The sequence below is a fragment of the Coregonus lavaretus genome (assembly GCF_964263955.1).
Source record: "Coregonus lavaretus genome assembly, chromosome: 14".
In the NCBI taxonomy this organism is placed as follows: Eukaryota; Metazoa; Chordata; class Actinopteri; order Salmoniformes; family Salmonidae; genus Coregonus; species Coregonus lavaretus.
Window position 1 is genome coordinate 29,081,397 of NC_140001.1, and position 21,721 is coordinate 29,103,117.

Genomic DNA, 21,721 nt, shown 5'->3' on the forward strand with positions numbered 1-21,721 from the left:
ATAGGATAACCCTTTGAATAACCCTTGTTGCTTCCAGGTAGAAGCATTTTGTTTCCAAGTAGAACCCTTTTGGGTTCCATATAGAACCCTTTCCACAGAGGGTGGACATCAAAAGTATGTGGACACCTGCTCGTTGAACTTCTTATTCCAAAATCATGGGCATTATGGAGTTGGTCCCCCCTTTGCTACTATAACCACCTCCACTCTTCTGGGAAGGCTTTCCACTAGACGTTGGAACATTGCTGCGGGGACTTGCTTCCATTCAGAGTCGGCATTCCAATTAATCCCAAAGGTGTTAGATGGGGTTGAGGTCAGGGCTCTGTGTAGGCTAGTAAAGTTCTTCCACACCGATCTCAACAAACCTTTTCTGGACCTCGCTTGTCATTGTTGAAACAGGAAAGGGCCTTCCCCAAACTGTTGCCACAACGTTGGAAGCACAGAATCGACTAGAATGTCATTGTATGCTGTAGCGTTAAGATTTCCCTTCACTGGAACTAAGGGGCCTAGCCTGAACCATGAAAAACAGCCCCAGACCATTATTCCTCCACCAAACTTTACAGTTGGCACTATGCATTGGCGCAGGTAGCATTCTCCTGGCATCCACCAAACCCAGATTCGTCCATCGGACTGCCAGATGTTGAAGCGTGATTCATCACTCCAGAGAACACGTTTCCTCTGCTCCAGAGTCCAATGGCGGCGAGCTTTACACCACTCCAGCCGACGCTTGGCATTGCGCATGGTGATCTTAGGCTTGTGTGCGGCTGCTCGGCCATGGAAACCCATTTCGTGAAGCTCCCAATGAAAAGTTATTGTGCTGACATTGCTTCCAAAGGCAGTTTGGAACTCGGTAGTGAGTGTTGCAACCGAAGACAGATGATTTTTACGCACCTAAGCACTCAGCGGTCTAGATCTGTGAGCTTGTGTGGCCTACCACTTCGCGGCTGAGCCGTTGTTGCTCCTAGACGTTTCCCCTTCACAATAACAGCACTTACAGTTGACCGGGGCAGTTCTAGCAGGGCAGAAATTTGACGAACTGACTTGTTGGAAAGGTGGCATCCTATGACGGTGCCACGTTGAAAGTCAGCTCTTCTGTGAGGCCATTCTACTGCCAATGTTTGTCTATGAAGATTGCATGGCTGTGTGCTCAATTTTATGCAACTGGCGTGACTGAAATGGCAGGTAGCTTAGTGGGTGGCAGGTAGCTTAGTGGGTAAGAGCGTTGTGCCAGTAACCGAAAGGTCGCTGGTTCTAATCCCCGGGCCGACTAGGTGAAAAATCTGTCGATGTGCCCTTAAGCAAGGCACTTAACCCTAAATGCTCCTGTAAGTCGCTCTGGATAAGAGCGTCTGCTAAATGACTAAAATGTAAATGAAATAGCCAAATCCACTAATTTGAAAGGGTGTCCACATACTTTTGTATATATAGTGTAGCTCTGACAAACATTCATATTCCACAAGGCATGCAACTAAAGGTCTCTTCAAAGTCCCTAAAGCTTTAAAAAACGAATAAAACAGCACATCACAGCACAACGCCTCTGACCTAAATAGCTGTAGCATCTCCTTCCCGAACACATCGGGTGTTTGGGTTAAAGTTATAGATAAGATGTGCCCTTGGCATCAGGATATCATGGCCTACTCAAAGAAAGCAATTGTAAGCAAAGCCTCAGTAGAGTAAGGACATCCTGCTTCATATGATCTGCTTAGCAAAGTTTTATTGAAGTGTATGAAAGTGTATTCTTATTTTGTGTGTGACTGGTGGATGCTGCTGGGTGTGAGTGTGGTGCAAAATGGAAATACAAAACACGTTTATGAGAACGTGAGGAAACTCCTTAATAGAACCGGAGGAAACTCCATAAGAGAACCGGAGGAAACTCCATAAGAGAACCGGAGGAAACTCCATAAGAGAACCGGAGGAAACTCCATAAGAGAACCAGAGGAAACTCCATAAGAGAACCAAAGGCTACGCGCACTATACCTTACCTACCTCTTTACGGGCGGTAGACTGCAAACCATTACACTTTACCTCAGTTAACCCTTTATGGGCAGTAGACTGTAACACAGCAAATGTTTGGTTTAGTTCATTTCTATGCACAAGACAGGGCGAAGGACGTAAGTGAACCCCATCTGATGATATGATGACTCTGTTTAATTTATTGAACGGAGTGGAGTGATGGATCTCTAAAAAGTTCACGTATGTAGCTAAGGAGAAGGATTAAATTGAAACTTAAGCTGCAGAAAACTACAACACGGTTGCTGAGGTGAAGGATTAAATTGAAGCCTTAGTGGGGAGGAAACTCCATCTGTAGCTCATTGCAATGAGCAGGGTGTGAAAGACTTCATAGAAGCACCAATCTGATGATGACTGTTCAATTTATTGAACATAGTGGAGTGATGGATCTCTTAAAAAGTCCACATACACTACCGGTCAAAAGTTTCAGAACACCTACTCATTCAAGGGTTCTTCTTTATTTTTACTATTTTCTATGCAATAACACATATGGAATCATGTAGTAACCAAAAATATTTTATATTTGAGATTCTTCAAGTAGCCACCCTTTGCCTTGATGACAGCTTTGCACACTCTTGGCATTCTCTCAACCAGCTTCATGAGGTAGTCACCTGGAATGCATTTAAATTAACAGGTGTGCCTTCTTAAAAGTTAATTTGTGGAATTTCTTTCCTTAATGCGTTTGAGCCAATCAGTTGTGTTGTGACAAGGTAGGGGGGGTATACAGAAGATAGCCCTATATGGTAAAAGACAAGTCCATATTATGGCAAGAACAGCTGAAATAAGCAAAAAGAAATGACAGTCCATCATTACTTTAAGACATGAAGGTCAGTCAATACGGAAAATTTCAAGGACTTTCAAAGTTTCTTCAAGTGCAGTCGCAAAAAAACATCAAGCGCTATGGGCCCCGTGTAGCTCAGTTTGTAGAGCATGGCGCTTGCAACGCCAGGGTTGTGGGTTCGATTCCCACGGGGGGCCAGTATGATTTTGTTTTTTAAAATAAAAAATGAATGCACTCACTAACTGTAAGTCGCTCTGTATAAGAGCGTCTGCTAAATGTCTAAAATTTAAAATGTAAATGATGAAACTGACTCTCATGAGGACCGCCACAGGAATGGAAGACCCAGAGTTACCTCTGCTGCAGAGGATACGTTCATTAGAGTTACCAGCCTCAGAAATTGCAGCCCAAATAAATGCTTCACAGAGTTCAAGTAACAGACACATCTCAACATCAAATGTTCAGAGGAGACTGCGTGAATCAGGCCTTCATGGTCGAATTGCTGCAAAGAAACCACTACTAAAGGACACCAATAAGAAGAAGAGACTTGCTTGGGCCAAGAAACATGAGCAATGGACATTAGACCGGTGGAAATTTGGAGATTTTTGGTTCCAACCGCAGTGTCTTTGTGAGACGCGGTGTGGGGGAACGGATGATCTCCGCATGTTTATTTCCCACTGTAAAGCATGGAGGAGGAGGTGTTATGGTATGGGGGTGCTTTGCTGGTGACACTGTCTGTGATTTATTTAGAATTCAAGGCACACTTAACCAGCATGGCTACCACTGCATTCTGCAGTGATACGCCATCCCATCAGGTTTGGGCTTAGTGGGACTATCATTTGTTTTTCAACAGGACAATGACCAAACACACCTGCAGGCTGTGTAAGGGCTATTTGATGAAGAAGAAGAGTGATTTGTTTAACACTTTTTTTGGTTACTACATGATTCCATATGTGTTATTTCATAGTTCTGATGTCTTCACTATTATTCTACAATGTAGAAAAAGTAAAAATAAAGAAAAACCTTTGAATGAGTAGGTGTTCTAAAACTTTTTACCGGTAGTGTATGTAGCTAAAATGAAGGATTAAATTGAAACTTTAGCTGGAGGAATCTCCTACAAGGTTGGTGAGGTGAGGTGAAGGATTGAATTGAAGCCTTAGCGGGGAGGAATCTCCATCTGTAGCTCATTTTTGAGCTGAATGGCATGGTTGCTAGGGTGAAAACTGTGGAGGAATTGGTGCATTTACATTATTTTCTATTACTTCTGTATGAGAAGACATAAATAGTCCTCAGTAACATCCATAGCCGCGGGAAGTAGGGGTGCTGAGGGTGCTGCAGCACCCCCTGATAAATCATAATGTATTTTTTCCACAACATTAGTGCACTGGGGCTTTATTACTCCTGTATGAGAAGACATAAATAGTCGTAAGCAGCGCGGGGAGAACAAATCCCCCCCCCCCAAAATGATGTAGTTCTGTACCTGTATATTAATGTTATGTATAATGTCATTTTATGTAGTTCTCTCCTTCAGCTGTAATTGTCTATTAATGTTATGTATTATGTCATCTTATATGTGTTGTGTGGAAGAGTAGCTGCAGCTTGGTTGTAGCTAATGGGGATCCTAATAAAATACCAAATAAATACAATACATTTAAACTAATAATATACTTACTGATTTTTTCTTCTCACTCTCTGTGCTTTAGGTTGTTTATTTCACAGCCACGTTCCCATACTTCATTCTGTTCGCCTTGCTCATCAACAATGTCCAGCTTCCCGGGGCCAAGAATGGGATGCGCTACTTCCTGAAGCCTAACTGGAGCAAGCTGCTTGAAGTTCAGGTCTGACATACTGTAGGAGAGGATCAATGAGGATTAAGGGGCGGTTTCCCAGACACAGATTAAGCCTACACTCTTATAAAAAAGGGTTATTCGGCTGTCCCCATAGGAGAACCCTTTTTGATTCCAGGTAGAGCCCTTTTTGGTTCCAGGTAGAACTCTTTTGGGTTCCATGTCGAGCCCTCTGTGGAAAGGGTTCTACATGGAACCAAAAAGGGTTCTTCAAAGGGTTCTCCTATGGGGACAGCCGAAGAACCCTTTTAGGTTCTAGATAGCACCTTTTTTTTCTAAGAGTGTAGTCTTGGACAAAAAATTATCTCCATTGAAAAAGCATTTTAGTCCAGGATTAGGTTTAATCTGTTCCTGGGAAACCACCTAGAAGTGTATTTGTGTTCTTGTTTTACAGAATGAGTAAAGAAGTTGTGTCCCTCTCTCACCTTTATCCACTCACCTCTGCCTTACTGCAGGTGTGGGTTAACGCTGCAGCCCAGGTATTCAACTCCATTGGAATAGGATTTGGCTCCATGATCTCCATGGCCAGTTACAACAAGTTCAACAACAACATCCTTAGGTTAGACATGCAGTCTCCTATACCAACCACTACAGTACCACTTTGTCTTTGCCATGATTGTCTGCAGATCCACAGTGTAAGTCTATAGTTCAAAAATAATAACTACCTCTCAGTAGTGGTGCGTGGCTAAAATCACTGGGGAAGCCAAGCTAGGGAAAAAAAAGCCATATTACAACCTATGTGTTGTAATAATTTTGTTGTTTGCTCTATAATCTGTCTTGCCACCGTGATATATAGGCCTAGGCTGAAACAATAAGAAGACACAATGGCAAAATAAATTCAACCACACCTTTGTTTCATCACAAAACCGTAGAGCAACATCCGTCCGGTGGAGTCCACAAAACAACCATATTGCATGTAGCAAATAACAAAGCATATTGCATGTAACAAATAGTTACGTGACCTGCAGCATGGTCAATCAAGTTAATGTTTCAGTAATTTTTGGACTACTAAACAACTATTGATTTAAAACACCGGAGCATTACCGCAAGTCGCAAAGAAAACAGGAGCTGCCTCAACTATTCCAGCACCATTTAGTCTAATACAGTGACAACTAAAAGATTCCAAAAACAATTTAGTCCATTCAATGTAAGCTAAATATCATGTGGCTGTCCATGGCACTGATTTGTGTGTGTGTGCGTAAGTAGAGAAAACATGTTGACTCAACCAACTTGTAGAGAAACGCCATGTCATCCTCCTCTCTCATGTTGCTGAAACGGTCTATGACTCTGTCATACAGTACACACTTTTAGTTTCTGTTGTCCTAAGCTACCTGGCTAAAATGCTTGCTCGCTAGCCTAGCTTCCTTTCATGACAACAATTATCCAGCTAGTTAACATTAGCCTACTACATCTAGCTACATATTGAACTTCCATCCTCTCAAGCCAGAGGCACAATGTATGAATTTAAGGTTGGATCAGAATCGCTGTTATAATCTTTGGCCAGTACGGAGAATTAAGTAAAACCACAAGTCCAAATCCCTATCTCCATCCATGGCTAATTTAGTAAAGGGCCAATTTTACCTAGCTAACTAACCACCGGAGGACAACAACACAATGTGATGCATCAATGTACGTTTTTTTTCTGTCAAATTACGTTTGGCTTGATGTGATGTGATTGGTGTGAAGCCAAATCCAAACTGGCTTCACTTGACACTTTTTTTATTTTTTTGGTGCGCCAGGACCATTTACAGTTGAGCTCACTCAGTTTAGCTCAACACTGATTGGCTATTATTGTATTAAAAAAAATATCAATGGAGGCCAAATGCTCGCTGGCTTCCCTTTCATTCAATGCTGTGGGCGGCAACAATATCATACTATTTTTGACCAGACGGCATCAGAAAAATGGGCTACACATACAGAGACGGGATCTGTTTCGCTCGCTCGGATGCTTTCACCGGTGAGATACATTCAGCCTCTTGTGAATTGAGGGAAAATTATGAAACGCAGAGAGACGAAAGATACATAATTTTATTTTTATTTTATATATATTTTTTTGTCGATTGTTGGGGGAAGCCTGATTTCCCTTGGCAACCATTAATACATCCCACTGCTGCCTCTCATGGTGACTAAGAGCAGTTAACTGTGTTTTCTCAATAAGGCCCACCATGTTTTGTACATCAACAGATCCGTCAATACATTCCCGATTTGTAACCTTAAAGATTTACCGAACTGTGCCATTGTACACTGTACTGCTGTTTCCCATGATTGGTATCAATAAATGTAAACACAAAAGATCCCTGTTTGAGCATGTAAAGTTATCAAGACTAAAACTCCTCCATACATTCTTCTAAGGGAGGCACTGCTGCTCCTCCTTTTAAAATGCATATCTAGTTCAAATCAGTGTTATTCTTTCTTATTTCTGTGAGAATAGCTAAATAGACATAGCATGTGCGACGAGGACGTTGTTTTGTGGACTAAAATGGTATTTCAGAATTGAGAAAACTATTAGCTTTGACGAAGGCGTAAAGCCTCAGTGGAACTGGTTGCTACACAAGTGCTTGGCTATTCCTCAGAAGCAACCAACCATGTTGCTTGTCCCTGGCCAGTTACTGTAGTTACTCACCACAGACTGTACTTCAAACCAAATGGCTAGTTTTAGCCCTCAGAGCTAAGTGTTCTCCTTAGTGATCCACTTAACTATGAGAAATCCCATCAGTCTGACTGTTGTGTTTGTTTTCTTGTCCTCCCCTAGGGACACGTTGATTGTCTCTTTAGCTAACTCAGCCACCAGTATCCTGGCTGGCTTTGTGATATTCTCAGCCATCGGCTACATGGCTCATATCCACAACCTCCCAGTGGACAACATCGCCACAGATGGTAAGTACTTCCTGTTTAAGTGGGACTTCTTTGATTGCTGTTCATCCATCTACTTCAGTGGAGGCTGCTCACAGGAGGAAGGGGAGGACCATCTTCCTCAGTGAATTTCATAAAAATAAATTTAAAACATAAAAAAAGTTATCATTTTTAGATAAAACTATACTAAATATAATCACATGTCACCAAATAATTGACTAAAACACACTATTTTGCAAAGAAGGTCTGCAGTAGCCTCCACAGCACTATTTAGGGTATCATCATGGTGTAGCCGGAGGACAGATAGCTTCCGTCATCCTCTGGGTACATTGACTTCAATACAAAACCTAGGAAGCTCATGGTTCTCACCCCCTTCCATAGACTTACACAGTAATTATGACAACTTCCGGAGGACGTCCTCCAACCTATCAGAGCTCTTTCAGCATGAACTGACATGTTGTCCACCCAATCAAAGGATCAGAGAATGAATCTAGTACTGAAAGCATAAGCTACAGCTAGCTAGCACGGCAGTGCATAAAATGTGGTGAGTAGTTGACTCAAAGAGAGAGAAAGACAATAGTTGAACAGTTTTGAACCAATTAATTTCTTCCAAAATAAAGGACAAGCAAGGGAGAAATAGAGGGAGAGAGGTGTGTCCAAACTTTTGACTGGTACTGTATATACAGTTGAAGTCGGAAGTTTACATACACTTAGGTTGGAGTCATTAAAACTTGTTTTTCAACCACTCCACACATTTCTTGATAACAAACTATAGTTTTGGCAAGTCGGTTAGGACATCTACTTTGTGCATGTCATTTTTCCAACAATTGTTTACAGACAGATTATTTCACTTATAATTCACTGTATCACAATTCCAATGGGTCAGAAGTTTACATACACTAAGTTGACTGTGCCTTTAAACAGCTTGGAAAATTCCAGAAAATGATGTCGTGGCTTTAGAAGCTTCTGATAGGCTAATTGACATCATTTGAGTCAATTGGCGGTGCACCTGTGGATGTATTTCAAGGCCTACCTTCAAACTCAGTGCCTCTTTGCTTGACATCATGGGAAAATCTAAGGAAATCAGCCAAGACCTCAGAAAAAAAGTCTGGTTCATCCTTGGGAGAAATTTCAAAATGTCTGAAGGGACCACGTTTATCTGTACAAACAATAGTACGCAAGTATAAACACCATGGGACCACGCAGCCGTCATACCACTCAGGAAGGAGACACGTTCTGTCTCCTAGAGATGAACGTACTTTGATGCGAAAAGTGCAAATCAATCCCAGAACAACAGCAAAGGACCTTGTGAAGATGCTGGAGGAAACAGGTACAAAAGTATCTATATCCACAGTAAAACGAGTCCTATATTGACATAACCTGAAAGGCCGCTCAGCAAGGAAGAAGCCACTGCTCCAAAACCGCCATAAAAAAGCCAGACTACGGTTTGCAACTACACATGGGGACAAAGATCTTACTTTTTGGAGAAATGTCCTCTGGTCTGATGAAACAAAAATAGAACTGTTTGGCCGTAATGACCATCGTTATGTTTGGAGGAAAAAGGGGGTTGCTTGCAAGCCGAAGAACACCATCCCAATTGTGAAGCACGGGGGTGGCAGCATCAAACTGTGGGGGTGCTTTACTGCAGGAGGGACTGGTGCACTTCACAAAATAGATGGCATCATGAGGAAGGAAAATGATGTGGATATATTGAAGCAACATCTCAAGACATCAGTCAGGAAGTTAAAGCTTGGCCGCAAATGGGTCTTCCAAATGGACAATGACCCCAAGCATACTTCCAAAGTTGTGGCAAAATGGCTTAAGGACAACAAAGTCAAGGTATTGGAGTGGCCATCACAAAGCCCTGACCTCAATCCTATAGAAAATGTGTGGGCAGAACTGAAAAGGCGTGTGCCAGCAAGGAGGCCTACAAACTTGGCTCAGTTACACCAGCTCTGTCAGGAGGAATGGGCCAAAATTCACCCAACTTATTGTGGGAAGCTTGTGAAAGGCTACCCGAAACGTTTGACCCAAGTTAAACAATTTATACCAAATACTAATTGAGTGTATGTAAACTTCTGACCCACTGGGAATGTGATGAAATAAATAAAAGCTGAAATAAATAATTCTCTCTACTATTATTCTGACATTTCACATTCTTCAAAGAAAGTGGTGATGCTAACTGACCTAAGACAGGGAATTTTTACTAGGATTAAATGTCAGGAATTGTGAAAAACTGAGTTTAAATGTATTTGGCTAAGGTATATGTAAACTTCCGACTTCAACTGTGTGTGGTATGTATGTATGTATGTATGTGTGTGTGTATGTATATATATATATATATATATATACAGTGGGGAGAACAAGTATTTGATACACTGCCGATTTTGCAGGTTTTCCTACTTACAAAGCATGTAGAGGTCTGTCATTTTTATCATAGATACACTTCAACTGTGAGAGACGGAATATAAAACAAAAATCCAGAAAATCACATTGTATGATTTTTAAGTAATTAATTTGCATTTTATTGCATGACATAAGTATTTGATACATCAGAAAAGCAGAACTTAATATTTGGTCCAGAAACCTTTGTTTGCAATTACAGAGATCATACGTTTCCTGTAGGTCTTGACCAGGTTTGCACACACTTCAGCAGGGATTTTGGCCCACTCCTCCATACAGACCTTCTCCAGATCCTTCAGGTTTCGGGGCTGTCGCTGGGCAATACGGACTTTCAGCTCCCTCCAAAGATAACTTATTTTAAAAAATTATAAAAAATAAATAACGGAAAAGTGGTGCGTGCATATGTATTCACCACCTTTGCTATGAAGCCCCTAAATAAGATCTGGTGCAACCAATTACCTTCAGAAGTCACATAATTAGTTAAATAAAGTCCACCTGTGTGCAATCTAAGTGTCACATGATATGTCACATGTTCTCAGTATGTATACACCTGTTCTGAAAGGCCCAGAGTCTGCAACACCACTAAGCAAGGGGCACCACCAAGAAAGTTGCACCATGAAGACCAAGGAGCTCTCCAAACAGGTCAGGGACAAAGTTGTGGAGATGTACAGATCAGGGTTGGGTTATAAGAAAATATCCGAAACTTTGAACATCCCACGGAGCACCATTAAATCCATTATTAAAAAATGGAAAGAATATGGCACCACAACAAACCTGCCAAGAGAGGGCCACCCACCAAAACTCACGGACCAGGCAAGGAGGGCATTAATCAGAGAGGCAACAAAGAGACCAAACATAACCCTGAAGGAGCTGCAAAGTTCCACAGCGGAGAATGGACTATCTGTCCATAGGACCACTTTAAGCCGTACACTCCACAGAGCTGGGCTTTACAGAAGAGTGGCCAGAAAAAAGCCATTGCTTACAGAAAAAAAAAAAACATGTTTGGTGTTCGCCAAAAGGCATGTGGGAGACTCCCCAAACATATGGAAGAAGGTACTCTGGTCAGATGAGACTAAAATTGAGCTTTTTGGCCATCAAGGAAAACGCTATGTCTGGCACAAACCCAACACCTCTCATCACCCCGAGAACACCATCCCCACAGTGAAGCATTTTTATGATGAAAAAAAGCACAAAAAAAATAAATAAAATTAACTGAAAAAAGAAAAAAAAAGACTAATTAATAAAAAGAAAACAGAATACTAAATAAGTTTTAAAAATACATAAAGAAAGGAAATAAACAAAAAATTGTAAAGTGGTTATACCACTGGCTATAAGGTGAATGCACCTATTTGTAAGTCGCTCTGGATATGAGCGTCTGCTAAATGACATAAATGTAAATGTGGTGGCAGCATCATGCTCTGGGGATATTTTTCATCGGCAGGGACTAGGAAACAGGTTAGAATTGAAGGAAATGATGGATGGCGCTAAATAGAGGGAAATTCTTCAGGGAAACCGGTTTCAGTCTTCCAGAGATTTGAGACTGGGACGGAGGTTCACCTTCCAGCAGGACAATGACCCTAAGCATACTGCTAAAGCAACACTCGAGTGGGGGGGGGGGGGGGTGAATAGTTATGCACGCTCAAGTTTTCCGTTTTTTTGTCTCATTTCTTGTTTGTTTCACCCCAAAAAATATTTTGCATCTTCAAAGGTAGGCATGTTGTGTAAATTAAATTATACAAACCCCCCCAAAATCAATTTTAATTATAGGTTGTAAGGCAACAAAATAGGAAAAATGCCAAGTGGGGGTGAATACTTTCCCAAGCCACTGTATTTGGGCTGCAATTTCTGAGGCTGGTAACTCTAATGAACTTATCAATGCAGCAGAGGTAACTCTGGGTCTTCCTTTCCTGTGGCAGTCCTCATGAGAGCCAGTTTCATCACAGCGCTTGATGGTTTTTGCGACTGCACTTGAAAAAACGTTCAAAGTTCTTGAAATTTTCCGGATTGACTGACCTTCATGTCTTAAAGTAATCATGGACTGTCATTTCTCTTTGCTTATTTGAGCTGTTCTTGCCATAATATGGACTTGGTCTTTTACCAAATAGGGCTATCTTCTCTTTACCACCCCTACCTTGTCACAACGCAACTGATTTGGCTCAAAAGCATTAAGAAGGAAAGAAATTCCAACAATTAACTTTTAACAAGGCACACCTGTTAATTGAAATGCATTCCAGGTGACTAGCTCATGAAGCTGGTTGAGAGAATGCCAAGAGTGTGAAAAGCTGTCATCAAGGCAAAGGGTGGCTACTTTGAAGAATCTCAAATGTAAAATATATTTCAGTTTGTTTAACACTTTTGGTTACTACATGATTCCATATGTGTTATTTCATAGTTTTGATGTATTCACTATTATTCTACAATGTAGAAAATAGTACAAAATAAAGAAAAACCCTAGAATGAGTAGGTGTGTCCAAACTTTTCACTTGTACTGTATATACATATATTTATATATATAAACAGTGCATTTGGAAATTATTCAGATCCCTTGTCTTTTTCCACAATTTGTTACGTTACAGCTTTATTCTAAAATTGATTAAATGTTTTTTTCCCTGATCAATCTACACAATACCCCAAAATGACAAAGCGAAAACAGTTTTTTAGAAATTGAAGCCCCTTTGGCAGCGATTACAGCCTCGAGTCTTCTTGGGTATGACGCTACAAGCTTGGCACACCTGTATTTGGGGAGTTTGTCCCATTCTTCTCTGCAGATCCTCTCAATCTCTTTCAGGTTGAATGGAGAGCGTCGCTGCTCAGCTATTTTCAGGTCTCTCCAGAGATGTTTGATCGGGTTCAAGTCCGGGCTCTGGCTGGGCCACTCAAGGACATTCAGAGACTTGTCCCGAAGCCACTCCTGCGTTGTCTTGGCTGTGTGCTTAGGGTCGTTGTCCTATTGGAAGGTGAACCTTCATCCCAGTCTGAGGTCCTGAGCACTCTGTGGCAGGTTTTCATCAAGGATCTCTCTGTACTTGGCTCTGTTCATCTTTCCCTCGATCCTGACTAGTCTCCCAGTCCCTACCGCTGAAAAACATCACCACAGCATGATGCTGCCACCACCATGCTTCACCGTAGGGATAGTGCCAGGTTTCCTCCAGACGTGACACTTGGCATTCAGGCCAAAGAGTTCAATCGGTTTCATCAGACCAGAGAATCTTGGTTCTCATGGTCTGAGAGTCCTTTAGGTACCTTTTGGCAAACACCAAGCGGGCTGTCATGTGCCTTTTTATTGAGGAGTGGCTTCCGTCTGGCCACCCTACCATAAAGGCCTGATTGGTGGAGTGCTGCAAAGACGGTTGTCCTTCTGGAATGTTCTCCCATCTCCACAGAGGAACTCTGGAGCTCTGTCAGAGTGACCACCGGGCGGCCAGCTCTAGGAAGAGTCTTGGTGGTTCCAAACTTCTTCAATTTAAGTATGATGGAGGCCACTGTGTTCTTGGGGACCTTCAATGCTGCAGAAGTTTTTTGGTACCCTTCACCATATCTGTGCCACGACACAATCCTGTCTCGGAGCTCTACGGACAATTCCTTCGACCTCATGGCTTGGTTTTTGCTCTGACATGCACTGTTAACTGTGGGATCTTATATAGAGAGGTGTGTGCCTTTCCAAATCATGTCCAATCAATTTAATTTACCACAGGTGGATTCCAATCAAGATGTAGAAACATCTCAAGGATGATCAATGGAAACAGGATGCACATTAGCTCAATTTCGAGTCTCATAGCAAAGGGTCTGAATACTTACGTAAATAAGGTATTTGTTTTTTATTTTCAATCAATTTGCAAACATTTCTAAAAACCTGCTTTCGCTTTGTCATTATGGGGTATTGTGTGTAGATTGATGAGGAAAAATGTGTATTCTTCAATTTAAGAATAAGGCTGTAACGTAACAAAATGTGGAAAAAGTGAAGGGTTCTGAATATTTTCCAAATGCACCGTAGAGAGGTAGATATATCTATTTGAAATGAATTGTGAATTAAACTTGGATTCGCTTAAGGTGAACTTCAGGTGAAACAGCAACACATGTGATTGTTCACACAGTGTAATTAGGACCTTTTGGAGAAAGTATAGTAGGGATTAACCAGTGTGCCTGCCAGACTCTGCTCAGGCTTGGCTCAGTCCCACATATGATCTCAGATACCGGCTTTGAAACACACAAGTGTGTCTCACTGCTGACTGACTGTTCTACACCGACTGACATCTGGTGGATGGCAATTCAAGAGCTTGGGACTATTAGGTTCTATCTGCAAAAAGAGGATTTTGAGATAATTGGCTTTTAAAGTTCCAAACCCTCACTGGTTTGAATGATGTCAGCAATTTTTGATCTTGTATTCTTTTGAACGTAACAACATACATTGGGCTATTTAGAGTACAATATAGGTAAAGAACATTGAATAGAACAAGGCTATGTCAACAACTTAATTTTGAAAAAAATGCAGAGAACCTTATAGTCCCAAGCTCTCAAATTATTGACTAGATAGTTTGTTCTGTGAGTGTGAGGTAATGGTGGTATACAGTCAGATGATAGTAATGGTGAGGTGTTCAGGACATTCTATATGATATGGCTCTGTTTCATTCCCTTCATGAATGTATGAAGAGCACTTCTGTGCTCTAACGTCTTTTGTTAGGTCAAATTACTGATGTGGTGAACTGCATGAATTATTGAAGTATTTTGAGGGTGGAAAAGGTGGCCCATGTACCTTGTTTTTTTATTGAATGCTTTGACTTCCTTGTTTAGGTTGAGAATAACCACTGGTGTCATTTATCTGTAAAATGTTCTCAACAAAGTACCATTCTATGGTATGTGTCTGTGCCACAGGTCCTGGCTTGGTGTTTGTGGTGTATCCAGAGGTCTTCTCCACTATGCCTCTGCCCCAGTTGTGGGCTCCTCTGTTCTTCTTCATGCTTCTCTGCCTGGGACTGGACAGCCAGGTTAGACACACACACAACATTGTAGCTCATGAACAATTACAATTCCTTTTTAATTTTATTTAGATTGATGGTAGGAGAGAGTGAGACAGAGGAGGGAAGAAAGGAAGTGTAGAAATGCCGGACCAGGGAATTGAACCCTGACCGCATGTGTACTCTGGAGTTGGGCGGCAGGTAGCTTAGTGGGTAAGAGCGCTGTGCCAGTAACCCGAAAGGTCGCTGGTTCTAATCCCTGAGCCGACTAGGTGAAAAATCTGTCGATGTGCCCTTAAGCAAGGCACTTAACCCTAATTGCTCCTGTAAGTTGCTCTGGATAAGAGTGTCTGCTAAATGACTAAAATGTAAAATGAGTTGGCAGTGTTACCACTCAACCAAACTCTGGTACAGGCTGTGCTTGTGCATTTTATTGTTTTGTTTTTTATAGCAAATATAGAACAGAATCCACAGGAAGCAATTCCACCTCTAAGCTAAATGGTTAGTAAGTTCATAGTTGAAATCCTGTAACAATGCCAGAGAGGGAGAGAGATATCAATGGACATTTGCTGTATTTACATTACCCAAAAACAGTCCCCAGTCTCAAACCCAGATCTCAGTGTAAATGTCCACTGTGCTGTACTGTGCCCTGCAGTTTGCCATGGTGGAGGTGGCGGTGACGTCCATAATAGACAGCTTCGGCCATAAGGTGCTGCGTGTCCTGAAGAGACAGGAGCTCATCGTTCTGGCCGTCTGTGTTATGGGCTTCCTTCTAGGCATTCCTCACATCACTAAGGTAAGGTAATCCTGTCAGATATAATTACTATTCATGGGGTAACCCCCACCCCTCCTTCTCTGACATAGACTGTATGCTCATGTTTGGACCTGTTTACAGTGGCTTCGGAAAGTATTCAGACCCCTTTACTTTTTCCACATTTTGTTACGTTACAGCCTTATTCTAAAATTGATTAAATAGTTTTTTTCCCTCATCAATCTACACACAATACCCCATAATGACAATGCAAAAACAGGTTTTTAGAAAGTTTTGCAAATGTATTACAATTAAAAAAACAATAATTACAGCGATTACAGCATCGAGTCTTCTTGGGTACGCTACAAGCTTGTCACACCTGTATTTGGGGAGTTTCTCCCATTCTTCTCTGCAGGTCCTCTCAAGCTATGTCAGGTTGGATGGGGAGTGTTGCTGCACAGCTATTTTCAGGGGTCTCCAGAGCTGTTCGATGGGGTTCAAGTCCAGGCTCTGGCTGGGCCACTCAAGGACATTCAGAGACTTGTCCCGAAGCCACTCCTGCGTTGTCTTGGCTGTGTGCTTAGGGTTGTTGTCCTGTTGGAAGGTGAACCATCGCCCCAGTCTGAGGTCCTGAACGTTCTGGAGCAGGTTTTCATCAAGGATCTTTCTGTACTTTGCTCCGTTCATCTTTCCTCGATCCTGACTAGTCTCCCAGTCTCTGCCGCTGGAAAACATCCCCACAGCATGATGCTGCCACCACCATGCTTCATCGTAGGGATGGTGCCAGGTATCCTCCAGATGTGACGCTTGGCATTCAGGCCAAAGAGTTCAATCTTGGTTTCATCAGACCAGAGAATCTTGTTTTTCATGGTCTGAGAGTCCTTTAGGTGCCTTTTGGCAAACTCCAAGCGGGCTGTCATGTGCCTTTTACTGAGGAGTGGCTTCTGTCTGGCCACTCTACCATAAAGGCCTGATTGGTGGAGTGCTGCAGAGATGGTTGTCCTACTGGAAGTTTCCCATCTCCACAGAGGAGCTCTAGAGCTCTGTCACCTACCTGACCAAGGCCCTTCTCCACCGATTGCTCAGTTTGGCCAGGCGGCCAGCTCTAGGAAGAGTCTTGGTGGTTCCAAACTTTCTTCCATTTAAGAATGATGGAGGCCACTGTGTTCATGGGGACCTTCAATGCTGCAGAAATGTTTTGCTACCCTTCCCCAGATCTGTGCCTCAACACAATCCTGTCTCATAGCTCTACGGACAATTCCTTCGACCTCATGGCTTGGTTTTTGCTCTGACTGTCAACTGTGGGACCTTATATAGACAGGTGTGTGCCTTTTCAAATCATGTCCAATCAATTGAATTTACCACAGGTGGACTGCAATCAAGTTGTAGAAACATCTTAAGGATGATCAATGGAAACAGGATGCACCTGAGCTCAATTTTGAGTCTCATAGCAAAGGGTCTGAATACTTATGTAAATAAGGTATTTCTGTTTATTATTTTTAATATATTTGCTAAAATAAAAAATAAAGCTATTTTCGATTTTCATTATGGGGTATTGTGTGTAGATTGCTGAGGAAATGTTTTTATTTAATTATGGGGTATTGTGTGTAGATTGCTGAGGAAATGTTTTTATTTAAACCATTTTAGAATAAAGCTGTAACGTAACAAAATGTGGAAAAAGTGAAGGGGTCTGAATACTTTCCAAAGGCACTGTATTTTAGTTTTTTTCTGTATGCGACTAAAACGACTCCCTCTCTCTCCACAGGGGGGCATCTATGTGTTCCAGTTGATGGACCACTACACTGCTGTGGTGTCGCTCATGTTCCTGTCCTTCTTTGAAGTAATCGCTGTCTGCTGGGTTTTTGGTAATACCCAGCACCTTCTCTACCCTTATGATGATATTCAACAGCCTGGAAATGACTTTGGTCTTACAGTAATTGATTACATGTAACATCCTGATTATGAGTGAGATCTTACAGGACTTTGTTTATTTATACAAGAAAATTACACTATATATACAAAAGTATGTGGACACCCCTTCAAATTAGTGGATTCGGCTATTTCAGCCAGACCCGTTGCTGACCGGTGTATAAATTCAAGCACACAGCCATGCAATCTTCATAGACAAACATTGGCAGTAGAATGGCCTTACTGAAGAGCTGTGAGCAGTGACTTTCAACGTGGCACCGTCATAGGATGCCAACTTTCCAACTAGTCAGTTTGTCAAATTTCTGCCCTGCTAGAGCTGCCCCGGTCAACTGTAAGTGCTGTTATTGTGAAGTGGAAACGTCTAGGAGCAACAACGGCTCAGCCGCAAAGTGGGAGAACACACAAGCTCACAGAACAGGACCGCCGAGTGCTGAAGTGTGTAAAAATCATCTGTCCTCTGTTGCAACACTCACTACCGAGTTCCAAACTGCCTCTGTAAGCAACGTCAGCACAATAACTGTTCGTTGGGAGCTTCACAAAATGGGTTTCCAAGGCCGAGCAGCCGCACACAAGCCTAAGATAATGCGCAATGCCAAGCGTCGGCTGGAGTGGTGTAAAGTTTGCCGGCATTGGACTCTGGAGCAGTGGCAACACGTTCTCTGGAGTGATGAATCACGCTACACCATCTGGCAGTCCGACGGACAAATCTGGGTTTGTCGGATGCCAGGAGAACGCTACCTGCCCCAATGCATAGTACCAACTGTAAAGTTTGGTGGAGGAGGAATAATGGTCTGGGGCTGTTTTTCATGGTTCGGGCTAGGCCCCTTAGTTCCAGTGAAGGGAAATCTTAACGCAAAAGCATACAATGACATTCTAGACGATTGTGGCAACTCCCTGCAGCAATGTTCCAACAACTAGTGGAAAGCCTTCCCAGAAGAGTGGAGGCTGTTATAGCAGCAAAGGGGGTACCAACTCCATATTAATGCCCATGATTTTGGAATGAGATGTTCGACGAACAGGTGTCCACATACTTTTGTTCATGTAGTGTACACTTTGCTCTACAAACAGTATGTATGTCTGAGTTAATTTAAGGATTTAATGCAATGTGTTTTTGCAGGACTGCGGCGGATGACCATCATGATCAAGAGAATGTTGGGAAAGGCTCCCAACATCTATTTCCGCTCCTGCTGGATGATCTTCTCCCCTGTGCTGGTCCTGGTGAGTGCTATGGCTGACTGATGTATTTATGATGAGGAGGAGTACAATTAGCATAATTATGATGGTGATGAGGATTTGATGTGTTTTCTAGTTGTTGTGTTTTACTTTTTGTAGTCGTTATAGTAGTGATAGTCGTAAGGCCAGTGTGAAAAAAATATAATGTATGCACTCACTAACTGTAAGTCGCTCTGGATAAGAGCGTCTGCTAAATGACTAAAATGTAAATGTTTCATCCAAGCCTAACCTGCTCCATGTGAGTTAGAGTGAGATTGTTTGCCTCTCCTATCCTCCCCTGCAGTGCATTTTGATCTCCAGCATCGTCCAATACACGCCAGCTCGCTATGGGAAGTCATACACATACCCTGTCTGGGCAGAGGTGGTGGGCTGGGGAATCTCCCTGGTCTCCATAGTGTGGATCCCCCTGGGAGCCCTGCAAGAGATCTGCAGAAATAAGGGCTCACTGCTGCAGGTGATCATTCTTTCAGTAAACCAAAACAAACACACATACTGATACTTACATAGGTATAGCTCACAGATACTGTTGTAGCATCATGCATACATACTCTACTTATATACTAGTACTCATTCAGTGAGGGGAAAAAAGTATTTGATCCCCTGCTGATTTTGTACGTTTGCCCACTGACAAAGACATGATCAGTCTATAATTTTAATGGTAGGTTTATTTGAACATTGAGAGACAGAATAACAACAACAAAATCCAGAAAAACGCATGTCAAACATTTTATACATTGATTTGCAATTTAATTTATAACATTTTTGACATGCGTTTTTCTGGATTTTGTTGTTGTTATACTTACAAGCCCTTAACCAACAATGCCGTTTTAAGAAAAAAGTGTTAAGTAAAAAATAGATAAGTAAAAAATAACAAATAATTAAAGAGTAGCAGTAAAATATAATAGTAGGGAGGCTATATACAGGGGGTCAATGTGCGGGGGCACCGGTTAGTTGAGGTAATTGAGGTAATATGTACATGTGGGTAGAGTTAAAGTGACTATGCATAGATAATTAACAGAGAGTAGCAGCAGCGTAAACGAGGGGGTGGGGTGGGGTGGGGTGGGGGGGACAATGCAAATAGTCCGGGTAGCCATGATTAGCTGTTCAGGAGTCTTATGGCTTGGGGGTAGAAGCTGTTCAGAAGCCTTTTGGACCTAGACTTGGCGCAGAGAGAACAGTCTATGACTAGGGTGGCTGGAGTCTTTGACAATTTTTAGGGCCTTCCTCTGACACTGCCTGGTATAGAGGTCCTGGATGGCAGAAAGGTAGTATGATATGTTACATTTTGTATGGTATGTCCAAAGCACATTTTGTTTGATATGTTACGAATTACAATTCGTATTATATGTTACGAATTTGCAAAATGTACAGTATGTTATGAATTTGCAAAACGTTACTATACAGTGAGGGAAAAAAGTATTTGATCCCCTGCTGATTTTGTACGTTTGCCCACTGACAAAGAAATGATCAGTCTATAATTTTAATGGTAGGTTTATTTGTAGCCCATTCCAGCCTTGTGTAGGTCTACAATCTTGTCCCTGACATCCTTGGAGAGCTCTTTGGTCTTGGCCATGGTGGAGAGTTTGGAATCTGATTGATTGATTGCTTCTGTGGACAGGTGTCTTTTATACAGGTAACAAACTGAGATTACGAGCACTCCCTTTAAGAGTGTGCTCCTAATCTCAGCTCGTCACCTGTATAAAAGACACCTGGGAGCCAGAAATCTTTCTGATTGAGAGGGGGTCAAATACTTATTTCCCTCATTAAAATGCAAATCAATTTATAACAATTTTGACATGCGTTTTTCTGGATTTTTGTTGTTGTTATTCTGTCTCTCACTGTTCAAATAAACCTACTATTAAAATTATAGACTGATCATTTCTTTGTCAGTGGGCAAACGTACAAAATCACCAGGGGATCAAATACTTTTTTCCCTCACTGTATGTTACGAATTTGCTAAATGTATAATATGTCACAAATTCTAGCTAGTTGGCTAACGTTAGCTAGGCTAGGGGTTAGGGTTAAGTTTAGGAGTTAGGTTAAAGGGTTAAGATAAGGTTTAGCTAACATGCTAATCAGTTGCAAAGTCATTGAAAAGTTGCAAATTAGATGTTCGCGTTATATGCTAACCCGTCCACCCCAACCAACCACCCTACTTTTGCCTTAAGTAACTATCTGTCTTATGTAACCATACATATCATATCATACTCATTTGAGTGTCCTGGATTTACATTTACTATGTTACGTCTAGTCTATGAGACCAGGCTGCGCACGCACACACAAACACACAAGCACACATACACACACACTATACTGATACTGTACGTTTTATCCCACATGGCAGTCATATAAATAACAAAAGTGCAGTCTGGGCATCAGCAGACACCATAAGAAATTAAACTATTTATGTGATTCTGAACCTCTTCTTCTATATATTCTCTGTGCCCCCAGAGAATAAAAACAGCTGTGACTCCTACAATAGAGTTGGATCCTGTCAACCATCTGCCAGAGGAGCAGAGAGAAGACATACCGGAGTCTGTGTCCTTGTTTATCATCACTCCTCTGTAAACATAGCCACCGTGTCTCAGTGCGGACATGCGTGAGTCAGTGTGACTGTGTGAGTGCTCTATTAGGATGGGGAGGTGTGGGTTGTTAGGTAGTTTACCGTTTTTTTAAACATATTGTACCCTTGTCCCTCTGGTAATCTCTTCAACCAACTCCACTCCCCCCTGGACTTAACATATTTTGTCTCCCAATTTGATTTTGAATTCCATGGCCACAAGGGTCCAGATAGATCTTTGACTGAGTAACTCTTTGAACCAACATTGCCATCTTGTGGCCGTTTCAAACATTTTATTCAGACGGTGAGGTTCATTTGCGGCTCATGTGAATATTGAATGATTAACTGAACAACGACCAGGCTAGTCTAATATAGGAAAATGCATATGATATGTATTCCTCTCCT

At 41.9% G+C, this 21,721-nt stretch overlaps 1 protein-coding gene across 1 annotated transcript in view; it reads left to right on the top strand.

The window, feature by feature from the left end:
- Window positions 1–21,324, top strand: part of LOC311141102 (sodium- and chloride-dependent GABA transporter ine) — a gene marked incomplete at its 3' end in the record, with an annotated part of 61,080 nt that extends 39,756 nt beyond the window's left edge. The window contains exons 5-13 of the mRNA XM_084176369.1: window positions 4,489–4,623; window positions 5,088–5,191; window positions 7,385–7,509; window positions 14,761–14,873; window positions 15,499–15,639; window positions 17,360–17,459; window positions 18,641–18,741; window positions 19,040–19,210; window positions 21,208–21,324. Of these exons, the coding sequence (XP_084032495.1) occupies window positions 4,489–4,623; window positions 5,088–5,191; window positions 7,385–7,509; window positions 14,761–14,873; window positions 15,499–15,639; window positions 17,360–17,459; window positions 18,641–18,741; window positions 19,040–19,210; window positions 21,208–21,324 (1,107 nt within the window). The remainder of the gene's footprint in view (window positions 1–4,488; window positions 4,624–5,087; window positions 5,192–7,384; window positions 7,510–14,760; window positions 14,874–15,498; window positions 15,640–17,359; window positions 17,460–18,640; window positions 18,742–19,039; window positions 19,211–21,207) is intronic.
- Window positions 21,325–21,721: the final 397 nt, after the last annotated feature.